Source organism: Gadus macrocephalus, chromosome 6 (assembly GCF_031168955.1).
Source record: "Gadus macrocephalus chromosome 6, ASM3116895v1".
NCBI classification, from domain to species: Eukaryota; Metazoa; Chordata; class Actinopteri; order Gadiformes; family Gadidae; genus Gadus; species Gadus macrocephalus.
In genome coordinates, this window is record NC_082387.1 from 10,288,556 (window position 1) to 10,301,786 (window position 13,231).

Consider the following 13,231-nt stretch of genomic DNA (forward strand, 5'->3'; position numbering starts at 1 on the left):
GTTTAGATTATATCGATACAAGTCAAAAGTAATTGGCTTATAAATGTGTATCTCTATGCATATGTGTTCATTAGGCCTACGTAGGCCTATAATACAAATTGACATTTCAATGTGTCCAATTTATCCAACGTCAGCCTATCTAATCTGTGTTGGTATATATGTACATATCCTGCTATAAAATTGTATATACAACACAATTCCTATATTATTGCCAGCGGCTAGCCTAATTTGTTCATATATGATTACAAATATATATTATATTTCATATCTTATACATTATATATTGTCAATTGTGAATGTGTCCACTATGTCCAACATCAGCATCTCAGATGAGCTGAGGAATGCTCCGCAGCGTTGGTTCCCGTCACGTGGTTCTGACGACCAATAGAACTTTTAGCATCTGAACTTCACTATAAGGGAAAAGGCTGCGAGGCTCGAGCTTCACTTATAATCCTCCACGCGCTACCCGTCTCCCAATAGGCCCCGCCGCTCCAAGGCAACCCCAGCGCGCGCACTGCTCCGTGGATTAAAACCCATTTATCTCATGTTTTTATAATATCTATTTATAATCTTTCGAGGTCTGCTTTTTATTGCCAAACGACCGTCCACGGCTGGCGCCCCTTTCGTCCTCAAATGTTGGGAGACAAAGCGCAAGGTAAGCCCACTGAACGCAGGATACCGATTCAGAAGCGATAGTTTATGTCAATCTGTTTTTCCCGCGGTAAAGTGCGAGCACGGAGCTCGCCAGCTAACTGCAGAGATGGGAGGTTTAATATCATCAATTGTCCGACAAAATATGGATGCTCGATGGAAAGTATTGATTATAGTCTGGGCCGTAAAAATCATTTTCCCTTCCATCATGACGGCTGCAAAGAACATGTTCGATTGCTCATGATGCAACACATGCAACCCAATAATAATAAAAAATAATAAAAGTCCTAATAAAAACAATACGAATAATAATAGGCCTAAAAATGCCACTGTCAATAATAATAACACACGAGTAGCTAAACCAACGAGTTCTGTCTACAATATATAAAAAATATATATGTAGGCCTATATTAGTGTTAATTCATGTTTATATATATATAGAAATTATAATAATTGTTTTGATAGATGTATTAGGCTATATATATGATGTAGGCTATATATGGGGCCAGTATTCGTAAACCTTGATAGTTCCAATAAATCAAAAGTTATATTATCATTAGCCTATATTTAATATTATATGTGTTATTATTACTATTATGATTATTATTATTATTGTTAATCTTATAATTATGATAACAATTATTATTACTATTATTACAATTATATCAATAAATTAGGGGGTTATCATCAGGCCAATATTGTTCGTTATGTTTTCAGTTGAAAAAGATATGCAATAGAATACGGTTAGTGATTGTTGATGTTGTGGTTCGTTTTTAGTTAGCCTAACTAATAATAATATTATAAGAGCTAATTAATGAATGATGAAAACAAAAATAATAAGCTAAACATTATTGTAACAATTTAGTCATATCTTCTACACTAGTGCTGCGTGTGCACGTTTCACCCCATGGTTCTTGTTGACTATTGGAGGCGGATTGTCGTGCGCGTTAAATTTGCGCGCCGAGCATCTGTAGGGTAGAGAGTGGAGAGCGCGAGCTCCAGTCGGTTTATTAGCGCGTGGTGGGAACGGATCGTCCACCTCATCTCGGAGCTGTTTGGCCCGCGCGTGTACGGCGCATCGGTTGGAGATTATTTAGCCTATTAAAATAGGTTATTATTCATGCACGCATTTTTTAGATCGGCTACATTAGGGTAGGTGGCACATTTAGGTTTTATATTGTGATATAACGTTACATAATATGATATATTTACTATCCAATTTCGTGAGCCGAACAATTTCGATAGCCTATATTGAAAAAAGTGTAATGCTCGATTCGTTCCCCGTTCTTGGTCATTCAATGCAAAAAAAAAATTTGGTTAAGTAGGCCTACTTTGATATTTAATTTAGATTTAGGCTATAACCTCGCCTTTTGAGTATACATATGGAAATATTATTAATATATTTATTTATATAGTTTGGGCAATTTCGACCAATTGAGAACAGAAGGACGCCATTTGGGTCTAGATTGGGAACTCTTGATTTGAGAATGTGACGATGTGATGTCGATTATTCCTGAATGATTGATTGGAAGAGTGATGTTTTCGTTGTGGTCCATATCAGGTGTTACACTGAAGGTTATGGAATACACGTATGACGAAGACCTGGAAGAGCTGTGTCCCGTGTGCGGAGATAAAGTATCGGGATACCACTATGGGCTCCTGACCTGTGAGAGCTGCAAGGTAAGAAGTAGGCTATATCACAGTAATATTTTACATAACCTTGCTTTTGACAGTTTTTTTCTCGTTGCCTATTTCATACAGCAATTACATCACGTAATACGGATCATTCGGTCTGCGTAAGCCTATTTATTAGGCTACTTTGATTATTAAGATTGTTATGATAAATATTACGATGATGTGATTATTATCTGCATTAGACCTATACATATTCTAGTAATTATAATAAGGGTAAGCATATCATTATTATGATAATAACGATGATGACGAATATTCTTATTAGACCTATTTTTATTATTACGCAATTATTAGGCTATTATTATTATTATTAGGCCTACTAATATCCGTATTTTTTATATTTGAATGTCACTTAGGCCTAATCAAAAAGTGCAGCCTTTTGAAAATTAACAGTAGGCCTACGGTGTAGCCTATTTGTTTAGTTATACATGGGCCGCTGAACTCTTATTTTATGAAACTCATCCGCTGTCATTTGTTCTTCTCTCAGGGCTTCTTCAAGCGCACCGTGCAGAACAACAAGCGGTACACCTGCGCTGAGAACCAGGAGTGTAAAATAGACAAGACGCAGCGCAAGAGGTGTCCGTTCTGCCGCTTCCAGAAATGCCTCAGTGTTGGAATGAGATTAGAAGGTGAAACATTTGTCAACCCGTAAAATCTCATTTTCTTTTGTGCCAAAATCAACTCTTTAAAAACACTTTATAAAGCTATTGTCATCGTATCTGCCAATTACAGAGCTGAGCAAAAAGGCCAATCCTTTATTCCCCTAAATTCTTATTATTTGAGCTGGAATTGCCTGCATGTCCGCGGATTGAAATAATTCCCAGACCGCCCTACAGAGAAGCACCTGCTTCCGCACCAGAAAAACGACGCATTCTTCACTTGCTGATAAACCCCAAGAGACAACTGCGCTGTTTTAAATCAACGGCTCTATTTAGTCTGGGAGAGTCCAACTCTCCCAGAATCCTAAATGACGGCTTGCAGGACAGTTAAACTCTCATACATTATATTTAATTCTATATTTTCTCGGTGATACTTTTTGCTTAGCTAGGAAACGGGATCTACCATGACAACCGGAAAACCAATTGAAAGAGTAGACCTACTGGGTCTTGATCTTTTCACTATACAATGTTGTGGGGGGGAAGTGTGGGAATAGGGTTGTAATAATGCGTCCGAGAATATATTTGTGTTGTATGTTTGTGTATAATTTTCTCCTCCCGTGCATGTGTTCCATTGCTAAACCCACGCTGTTTTTTTTCTCCTCCTGATCCTTAATGTTGCCGTGTGCCAGCTGTACGTGCGGACCGTATGCGCGGGGGCCGTAACAAGTTCGGGCCCATGTACAAGCGGGACCGGGCCCTCAAGCAGCAGAAGAAAGCTCTGATCCGCTCCAGCGGCTTCAAGCTGGAGACCTCGGCGCTCCCTTCGAACTCCCCCCTCCAGACTGACTTTACCAGCTTCAGCGGGGCCCTGCACCCCGGGGGCCCCTTGCCGAAGGGCCTGCTGCCCTCGACCCCCGCCCCCATCACCTCCACGGACTACGACGGCTCCCTCTACGCCCCTCCCTCGCTGGCCATGACCATGCAGCCCCACATGCCGCTGCCCGCCCCCTACCACCAGTACACCGCCTTTCCCGGCCGGCCCATCAAGGCCGAGTGTCCCGACTACACCAGCTCCCCCGAGTCGCTGGCGGGGTACCCCTTCACCGACCTGTACTCCTCGTCAGGGGCCTCCCCCCAGCTGCCCGGCCTGCCCCCCCTGGTGCTTGAGCTGCTCCGCTGCGACCCAGACGAGACGGTGGTGCAGAGCAAGATCCTCGCCCACCTCCAGCAGGAGCAGGGGCCCTCTGGGGCCCCCAGGGGCCGCCAGGACAAGGGCCCGAGCACCTTCAGCATGATGTGCCGCATGGCGGACCAGACGCTCTTCTCCATCGTGGAGTGGGCCAGGAGCTGCATCTTCTTCAAGGAGCTGAGGGTGAGGGAACTGTGTGTCCGTCTGTCCGTCCTATCCTTCTCTCAGCCAGTCTGGTAACGTCTCTCTGTCTTTTCTCTCTCTTGGAGTCTGCGTGTCTGTCTGTCTGTCTGTTTATATCTATCATCTGTCTTTGTGTTTTTTCTGCCTGTCTAACCTCTGACGGTAAAACAACCACACCTGTTAGCAGTACACATATTATCTCTCACACATACACACACACACACACAAACACACACACACACACACACACACACACACACACACACACACACACACACACACACACACACACACACACACACACACACACACACACACACACACACACACACACACATCTGTGTTGTGGTCTTCCAATCTGTTTGCCGATGTTGTGTTTTGTTGTGTCTGATGCTGTGATGTTTTCGGTGAAGCATCAGTCCCTGATTTACAAGCTGAATCTCTGTTCCCCTAATCAGTAAATCAATAACTCAAGACTATATCAGAATGTTAGGGTGTCGGGGGGGGGGGGGGGGGTATTGGTGAGGAGTCCTTCAGAAGATGGTCTTGCCAGCGATGTGGCGTTGCAATGTACAGAGATTGAAGGGCTCTGTTTGGAATCAAACTAGCATCCTCTTGCCACGTTCTCTCACTGCTTAACCTCTTTAATCTTTATTCGGTTTTGAGTGAAAGTCAAACATCTGACATTTTCATTTGATTAGAATGCATTGAGAACACAGGCTCTCTTCTCCTCTCTCCTCCTCCTTCCCCCCCCTCTCCCCCTCTCCCCTTTTTCTATCTCTCCTACTTCTTCCTCCTCCTCATGTTGTCTGCTGTGCCTCTTTCCCCCTTCCTCTCTTCACCATTCTCCTCCCCTCTCTTCCTATTCCTCCCCCTCCTCCCCTCTCTTCCTATTCCGCCTCCTCCCTCTCTTCCTATCCTCCCCCTCCTTCTCCTCCTCCCCTCTTTTCCTAATCCTCCTCCTCCTCTCCTCCTCATTGAATATGGGAGGGGATTGCCTGCAGAGAAGAGCTTCTTTATACTCGGAGCGTTAAACTGTAGCTGTACCAGGGCAGGTTATCTTCTGCAGAATATACTTAATGCTACAATGAGTGAATGTTTAATAAGTGAATATTGGGCTCCTATCAGACCGGGAGCATATGGGTCACAAAGAGGTTGAAGTTGAGAAAAACAGTAATGTGCACGTGTTCTAACAGTGTGGTGTTTGTGTGTCTGTTTGTCTGTGTGTGTGTTTGTTGTGTATGTGGTTGTGGAACACACTTGGTTGCGAAACATCCAACTAACTCAAATAATTCAGAATAATTTCTAATTTCAGTCAGTTTTTCATCTTGCAGGTGTGTTTCCGAGAGTGCGTATGAGGCTGTATGTGAAGAGTGCATGTGAGAGTGCGTATGAGACTGTATGTGTCAGTGCATGTGAGAGTGCTTGTGAGACTGTATGTGAGTGCATGTGAGAGTGCATGTGGGTGTGCAAGTGGGCATGCGTCTGTGAATTTGAGTGTGTTTGTGTTTTTGTGAGCCTGCACTGCTGAGAGCTTCTGCGAAAGAGCCGTTTCCCTCGAACGGACACTTGCATTCTTTGCGGCCGATAACGGGGGAATTTCAGCTCAGCGCTGCGCTACATTGTTGTTCAATACAGATGGGATTGGAAGCTATCGACCGCGGGGATTGTGTGACTCTGTTGTCCGTTTATAAAGCGGCTGCCTCCGAGTCCGCGCGTCTTCTCTGAGCGGAGCTTCACCTATTGAAAGTGGAAAATGACGACATGCCGTGAAATGTTCACAAAAGCTTCATTGCTAGTCAATGATGTGGAGCTTGTAAAGCAATATGGCCACGCCATGACAACAACGCCATGACAAGGAATGTTCTATGATTATAACTAAAATGTTAAATATAAGATCCAAGGCTATTGGAAATACTGATTGTTTTTTAATTAATAAGAAATATTTGATGGACGGGATTTTTATTTTTGTTGTGTGAAACTAATGTTTCTCTCTTCTGCTTGTTGACATATTATTTCAATACCGCATCCGACATCATCATTTATTTGTTTTTTCTTTGAACAGATTTGTGCTTTCCCTTTTTTTTCTGCATAGTTTTCCCGAGCAGTCCTCCACTGTAGGCCCACATGTGTGTGTTTCAGGCAGGAAGTCAGTCGGGTCGCCGAGACCTGGCACCCCCTCTAACCCAATGAATCACAGACAGTGGCAGATCTGCGACGCAACGTGTGATTGGACCGTTGCTTTGGACAGATATATAGTTTCATTCGGGAGGGAGCGGCGGTGGGGTGTGTGTGTGTGTGTGTGTGTGTGTGTGTGTGTGTGTGTGTGTGTGTGTGTGTGTGTGTGTGTGTGTGTGTGTGTGTGTGTGTGTGTGTGTGTGTGTGTGTGTGTGTGTGTGTGTGTGTGTGTGTGTGTGTGTGTGTGTGTGTTTGTGTGTATGTGTGTTGGGCGGGGTCTGGCTTGCAATTTTGTCAGACCCATGTCCGATGAGTGTCGTCTGGGTCTGAGGGGGGAGGGGGGGCTTCCTACGCGTGTGTATGTGTGTGTCACCAGCTGCAGAATTATTGACCATGGTGTCCTTCGTTTTATAGACAGAGTTTGTGACAATATTAATTTAAAACACACACACACACACACACACACACACACACACACACACACACACACACACACACACACACACACACACACACACACACACACACACACACACAGACAGGGGTCATTGGGTTGAAGAGGTCAACAGTTGGTGCTTGTAAATACAGAGTAATGAGACACAAGACATCGACATATTCTGCCAAGCCTTTTGGCAAGACACACACACACACACACACACACACACACACACACACACACACACACACACACACACACACACACACACACACACACACACACACACACACACACACACACACTATCAAATGTCCTCTTCCTATCCGTCTTCCTTTTCACTTGTGTGCGACAATAGCAGATTTTATGCTAGCCTTACTCTAGCATAGATAGCATTCACTTTACTCTGGCATGTCATTCGCATTTGATTCTTAGCTTTGCTTTAGCATGTAGTTCACAATAGCTTCACTCTAGCTTGTCATTAGCTTTGGCCTAGAATGTACCTTCTGCAGCTAGCCTGTCAGGCCTCAGGTATGGATCAGGTGTTCATGGGTTGTTCTCTGTCCCTGGGAGGAGGGATCCCTTTTCTGTTCCTCCTCAAGGTTTATTTCTTCTGGGTTTTGGAGCCTTTAGTTGGCTAAAACATACGGCCATGTCAGGACAGGTGCGAAATATTGTAGAAATTATCTGTTGAAATAGATTTGTGCTTTGCTCCCTTAAAAAAAGTATGATTCCATTTATTTTTTTGGATCATGCTATAAAGATGTCACACTCAGTGTACCTTGGACTGTTGGGTTCGGTTGCGTTGTATAATGTGGCCTGTAGAGCACTTTAAGACCCTCTCTGGCATAAAGGGCTACCACTGACTTGACCTGACTTCTGTGTGATTCTGAAGGTGGGAGACCAGATGAAGCTTCTTCATAACTGCTGGTCGGAGCTGCTGGTGCTCGACCACATCTACAGACAAGTGCATCATGGGAAGGAGGACAGCCTGCTACTGGTCACCGGAGAGGAAGTGAGTCACAAGTTCATTCCTTCATGACATGACCTTGGGATAAGAATAGGGAGATGGCAAGAATGAAGAATGAAAGAAAGAAAAATAAATAATTAATGAATAAATGAATGATTGCATGGGAACAAGAAAAATAGAAAAAAACAAGAACAATGGAAAAGGCCCTTCAAGACCGACTTTTGTCTTTGTTCTTCTTTGTTCTTGTTCAGCTTTTGTTCCGTCTACTGTATTTGCAGAAGTTCCTTTATGTGTCTCATGCAATGTCAGCTCGGACTCTAGAGGATAGGAAACTTGGCAATGGATCAAACATATATTTATCTGTTAAAGCTTTTCTCACACAATATATACTAAGTAGTGTCGTGCTCCGTAGCAACCATGACACCCCTAAGGGGGTTCAAACTTCTGTGCAGAGCCCAATGTAAAGGTTGAGGAGATGTTGGATTAAAGACGTGTTTTAAATCGTCACAATATTAAATTAGCCAGTTTGTGTGGGGGGCCCATTCTTCTGTGTAAATGTGCCTCAATTAGGGCAGTTTATCCCTGTATTTGTTGCCTTTTAACCCTGTAACTACCAGTGCTAGGGCTGAGCAGATAAGCTGAGATTTGTGTCACAATACAAACCCCATTTGAGAAAATAAGGGAGTCAAAAGTAGAACCTAAAGGATAGTAGTAGATGAGAGATGTTAAAAACCACAGTTTAAAGGGATCCTAGGCAGTCAAATATTCACGCGTTGACTTTGAGCGATGAACAGCTGTCAGTGCTGTGCTAACGTGTTGGTGATTGATTACCAGGTGGCGCTGTCGTGCATCGTGTCCCAGGCGGACGGCACCCTGTCGAGCCTGGTTCAGCGTAGCCAGGAGCTGGCGGCCAGGCTGATGGCCCTGCAGGTGGACCGGAGGGAGGCGGCCTGCCTCAAGTTCCTGCTCCTCTTCAACCCAAGTGAGTCTACCACAGACGCCCTACACACCCCGCACACCTTACATAACATACACACCCTGCACACTCTGCAGAACATACACAAGCTACACACCTTGCATGACATACACAACCTACACACTTTACAGAACCTACACAACCTCCACACTTGACAGAACATACACAGGCTACAAACCTTACATATCATACCCTACCTACACACCTTACATAACATACAAAACCTACACACCCTACACTCCCTCCACACACCCTACACACGATACACATCCTTAAAACAACCTACATACTCTACACACCAAACACACCCTATAGACCTTTCACATCCTACACACCATGTAAACTGAACGTGCAACAACAACATCTCTTGCAAATAGGCCATCCAAAGCAACGCATGTTGTATCATCGGCATCTATACGTGTCTTATATGCCTGTATGCTAGGGTTCATCCTCAGCCATATGCTGTCCAAACCCCTACACGTTTGTCTGCTAGCACTACAATCTATTCATGTCTCTATTTGAGCCTACAAATTCATGGGCTAGGAAGGGAGAATGAGCTAATGATCAGTGAGAAGATGAGAGTCATGGGCAGGCTGTGAATAGCCGTCCAAATATTTTAATGGAGACATTCACAATCGCAGATTATCTTCTCCGATATATACCAAAGGTTAGAAGTGTTTGCTTAACTGGTCCTTTCATCTTACATGGGATGATTTAATACATTTTGGGGAGGGGGGGGGGGGTTGATAAAAGGCACGATTAACAAAGACATCCTCTGCCGTTGTCCGCTAGTTGCGTTCAAAGGAAGGCGTAATGGAAAGGGTCTATCACTCCATGTCTGAAAACACATTCATGTAGTGGCGTGTGCATATGGAGCCAGCATAGACGTCGCTGGCCCAGATTCCCAGAGGAGATGAGGTTTAGCGAGGCAGTGAGGCAGGGAACAAAGAGCCTTTGAATAAGCGGAGCACTTGTCGCAGGCAGAAAATATTTGCTGTCTCTGCCATCGGCTTCTTGGCTCCGGCGCTCCACTTCATCTTCAGAGTCAGGTTTGTCGGGGGTAATTTAATTGCCCTTAGGCAGTCTGAAAAGATGTTTCAGAACACAGACTCAAAACAATTAATTACAGAATGAATGGTCCCTGGAATGGGCTCAGCTGAGAAAACGCCAGCCTATTTTCAGCCTCAGTGTGTGTATGTTTACCTAGAAGGAAGACTCAAGTTTGTACAAAAGGAAATGTATGACAAAACCACACACCTACACCACACACACGCACCCAAACACCCACCCAGCAATAAACCCACACACAATAAAAAAAACACGATTGACACACCTACATCTTCAAAAAACGCACACAATCAGATCCACACATCTACGCACAAACCTTCAACTTCGACACACACACACACACACGCGCGCGCACACACACACACACGCACACACACACACACACACACACACACACACACACACACACACACACAAACAGCTATACCACAATCACATAATCCTATTCACACTCTCCTATACCCACACACAACCACCACACACACACACACACACACACACACACACACACACACACACACACACACACACACACACACACACACACACACACACACACACACACACACATAAACACAAACACACCCCTGTGTCCACACGCACACCAACAAAACCACATCACCCAACACACCTCCTCCCTCCAAAACACACATGCACACACACGTTGCCACATCCATCTCGTGGAATCGTAGTGTGTTACCATCGGTACTCCGAACTTTTCAACGTTTCATTGCTTACTTTTGTCGAGTCCTTCCCGTCATCAAACCCCTTCCCGTGCAGCTCTGCACTCCATATAAAACGTTAATCCTCTCCTTCCCCTTCCCCTGCCCAGACGTGAAGCTGCTGGAGAACCAGGCCTTCGTGGAGGGGGTCCAGGAGCAGGTGAACGGGGCCTTGCTGGAGTACACCCTGTCCGCCTACCCCCAGTTCCAGGAGAAGTTTGGCCAGCTGGTCCTGCGGCTCCCGGAGCTGCGTGCGCTGAGCGCGGGGGCAGAGGACTACCTGTGCTACATGCACCTCAGCGGGGAGGTGCCCTGTAACAACCTGCTCATCGAGATGCTCCACGCCAAGCAGGCCTGCGCATGAGGGCTCCTCCGGGCGCCTGACCTGACTGTATGTGTGTGTGTGTGTGTGTTGGGTTGGAGTTGAGGGAGAAGGAAAGAGGGAGCGGGTGAGCGAGAGAGAGTGTGTATCGTTTCAATGGAAGCAGGATCTTAATTATTTGTACAGGTGTCACGTTTGTCGTGGCTCGGCCGCTGGACCTCCAGATCCACAACGCTCTGTCCGCTGCTCGCAAGTTGTGGTTCTATAAACTCTCACTCTGTGAAGCTTAACTTCTGTCTTAAGAGGCCCCAATCAAACCTGTATATAAATGGCCTCTTTCGCTGTTGTGTCCAAGCAAGGCGCTTGCCTCGAAACCCCACTGATGTCTGGAGCTCAGCAGATGCTAAGAACGCTAACCTCCGTTAGCGCATAGTGAACACATGATACCAGAACAGGTCTTAGTTCTATGGAGTGAATGTATCTGGATTGGAAAGTGCCTAATTACAGATATCGTCTGTTAAAATCCTATTTCTACGAGGGTTACAATTTTAAATAAAGAAGGAAGGAAGGAAGAAGGTAGGTCTTACATTTGAAGCTTGTTGTAGTGAAGAGTCTCCGATTCACGATGTCTTCATGTCTTTTCACGCCAACAAGCTGCGTCTGTGTTCTACCTTCTAGCATGAGACCACTGAGACAGCATTTGATCTTTGTGTTTCCTTACATTTGATTGCTTTCTAAAGCCTGGTTCCTCCAAGCAGATTGTTACAGGCCTACAGGCTCAAACTGAACCGAACCTTTCGTACGTCAACCTTTGGATACGGTGTAGAAACGTAAGCTTAAGATCTAATTGAAGAACCACATTCAAATCCTAATTGTAAATTCAGAATATATCAATGACAAGAGATATGTGAGATGGAATTATTATATTCAGGGCAGAAGATAGCAGGCCTTATACCGGATGTTCATGGGGAGGGACAAACTAAACTGTGCACCACTCATATTTCTGCACTTCTGCCTATCCGTAACCAATAAACAAAACATAATATCAAAGATATAGTCTATAAGTTCCAGTTAAAAATAATAGTTTTGTTGAATTTAGTTAATTTTTTATATATTAATATATCAAAGCCACACATAGTAATGAAGGAACATTTTTGTTCGGTTATTCATCCAACTCTTTCATGGGTGAAGCCAAGAAAACGAGCGCGAGAGAGAGAGAGCAAGAGAGATTATAATAGACAGAGAGGGAGGGAGAGAGAGAGAGCGCAAGACAACTAAAGCGTAGAGTGTTACTGCTGTGTGGGAGACTGAATGGAAGGAAACCATCTCTGGCTGGAGCTCTGTGGGAGTGGGGAAGGGGAAGGAGGAGGAGGAGGAGGAGGAGGAGGTGGGGGAGGGGCCTTAGGAAGAGTGGTTGAAGAGGAAAGGAGACACGTCCACATGTGTACACTGCAAAGAACACATGAACAACAGCAGTGTTGTTCATGTAGGCCTATGTTCCGTTGTTATGTATGTGTTGCAATTGTTTTTTTTGATAAAAGAAGACACACAGAACCCATCATTCGGTCAATCAATAAACGAAGGAAGGTGACGTCTTCGTCGTTCTTCTGTTGTTTCCCACCGCAGGTAAATGGGTAAACCGTAGCGAGATGGGTTCCTCGCTGACTCTTTCATTATGTGCTGGTCATTGTGTGTGAGGACCTCCCTTCTTTCTATAAGGGGAACTGAATAGACTATCGTATAAGACTCAGTGAGGCCGAAATGGAAAAAGCAATTTTGATACATCAATGGGAGAAAAAAAAGTTAGTGCCGTGGTTCTACAATGTGTTCAGAAATGTAATTCTTTTTTTTGTTATTCAGGATTTGCCTCAAATATGTAAATATATATATAAAAAAAAAAAAAACGAAGGCCAATTTGGAAAGTTGATTGCGTTAAAACACTCTGCCCTACTGTTTTGAATCCGTCTTACATCAAGTTTGTATCATTTTTGTTGTCGACAATCACTCCACCTGCCTTAAGGACCAGCGTCTGTGCAGACACACACTAACCTTGAACACAGAGAACGGTGTGTACAGTATAGTTATATTGTGACGTGATTATCGACCGCAAGATCAAAAAATAAATTTCAAACAAGTTCAACAAATATTTTCTGCTTTATGTTGAGGTCCAAAACGCTACTATCGTGAAATTGGTTCCTGATGATATCAAATTTGTTTTCATTTGTTTAGTTGTTTTTTTCTT

At 44.3% G+C, this 13,231-nt stretch overlaps 1 protein-coding gene across 2 annotated transcripts; it reads left to right on the plus strand.

Moving 5' to 3' along the window:
• Nucleotides 1–465: 465 nt before the first annotated feature.
• LOC132459450 (nuclear receptor subfamily 5 group A member 2-like) lies at nt 466–12,876 on the plus strand. 2 transcript variants are annotated; one of them, XM_060053993.1, is made up of 7 exons: nt 466–655; nt 2,213–2,331; nt 2,834–2,975; nt 3,635–4,317; nt 7,827–7,946; nt 8,736–8,883; nt 10,778–12,876. In XM_060053993.1, the coding sequence occupies exons 1-7, from the start codon at nt 634–636 to the stop codon at nt 11,029–11,031; spliced, it is 1,488 nt and encodes a 495-aa protein (XP_059909976.1). In that variant the 5' UTR covers nt 466–633; the 3' UTR covers nt 11,032–12,876. The 2 variants fall into 2 exon arrangements, with proteins under 2 accessions (XP_059909976.1, XP_059909977.1); XM_060053994.1 differs by lacking the exon at nt 466–655 and adding an exon at nt 1,299–1,803.
• Nucleotides 12,877–13,231: the final 355 nt, after the last annotated feature.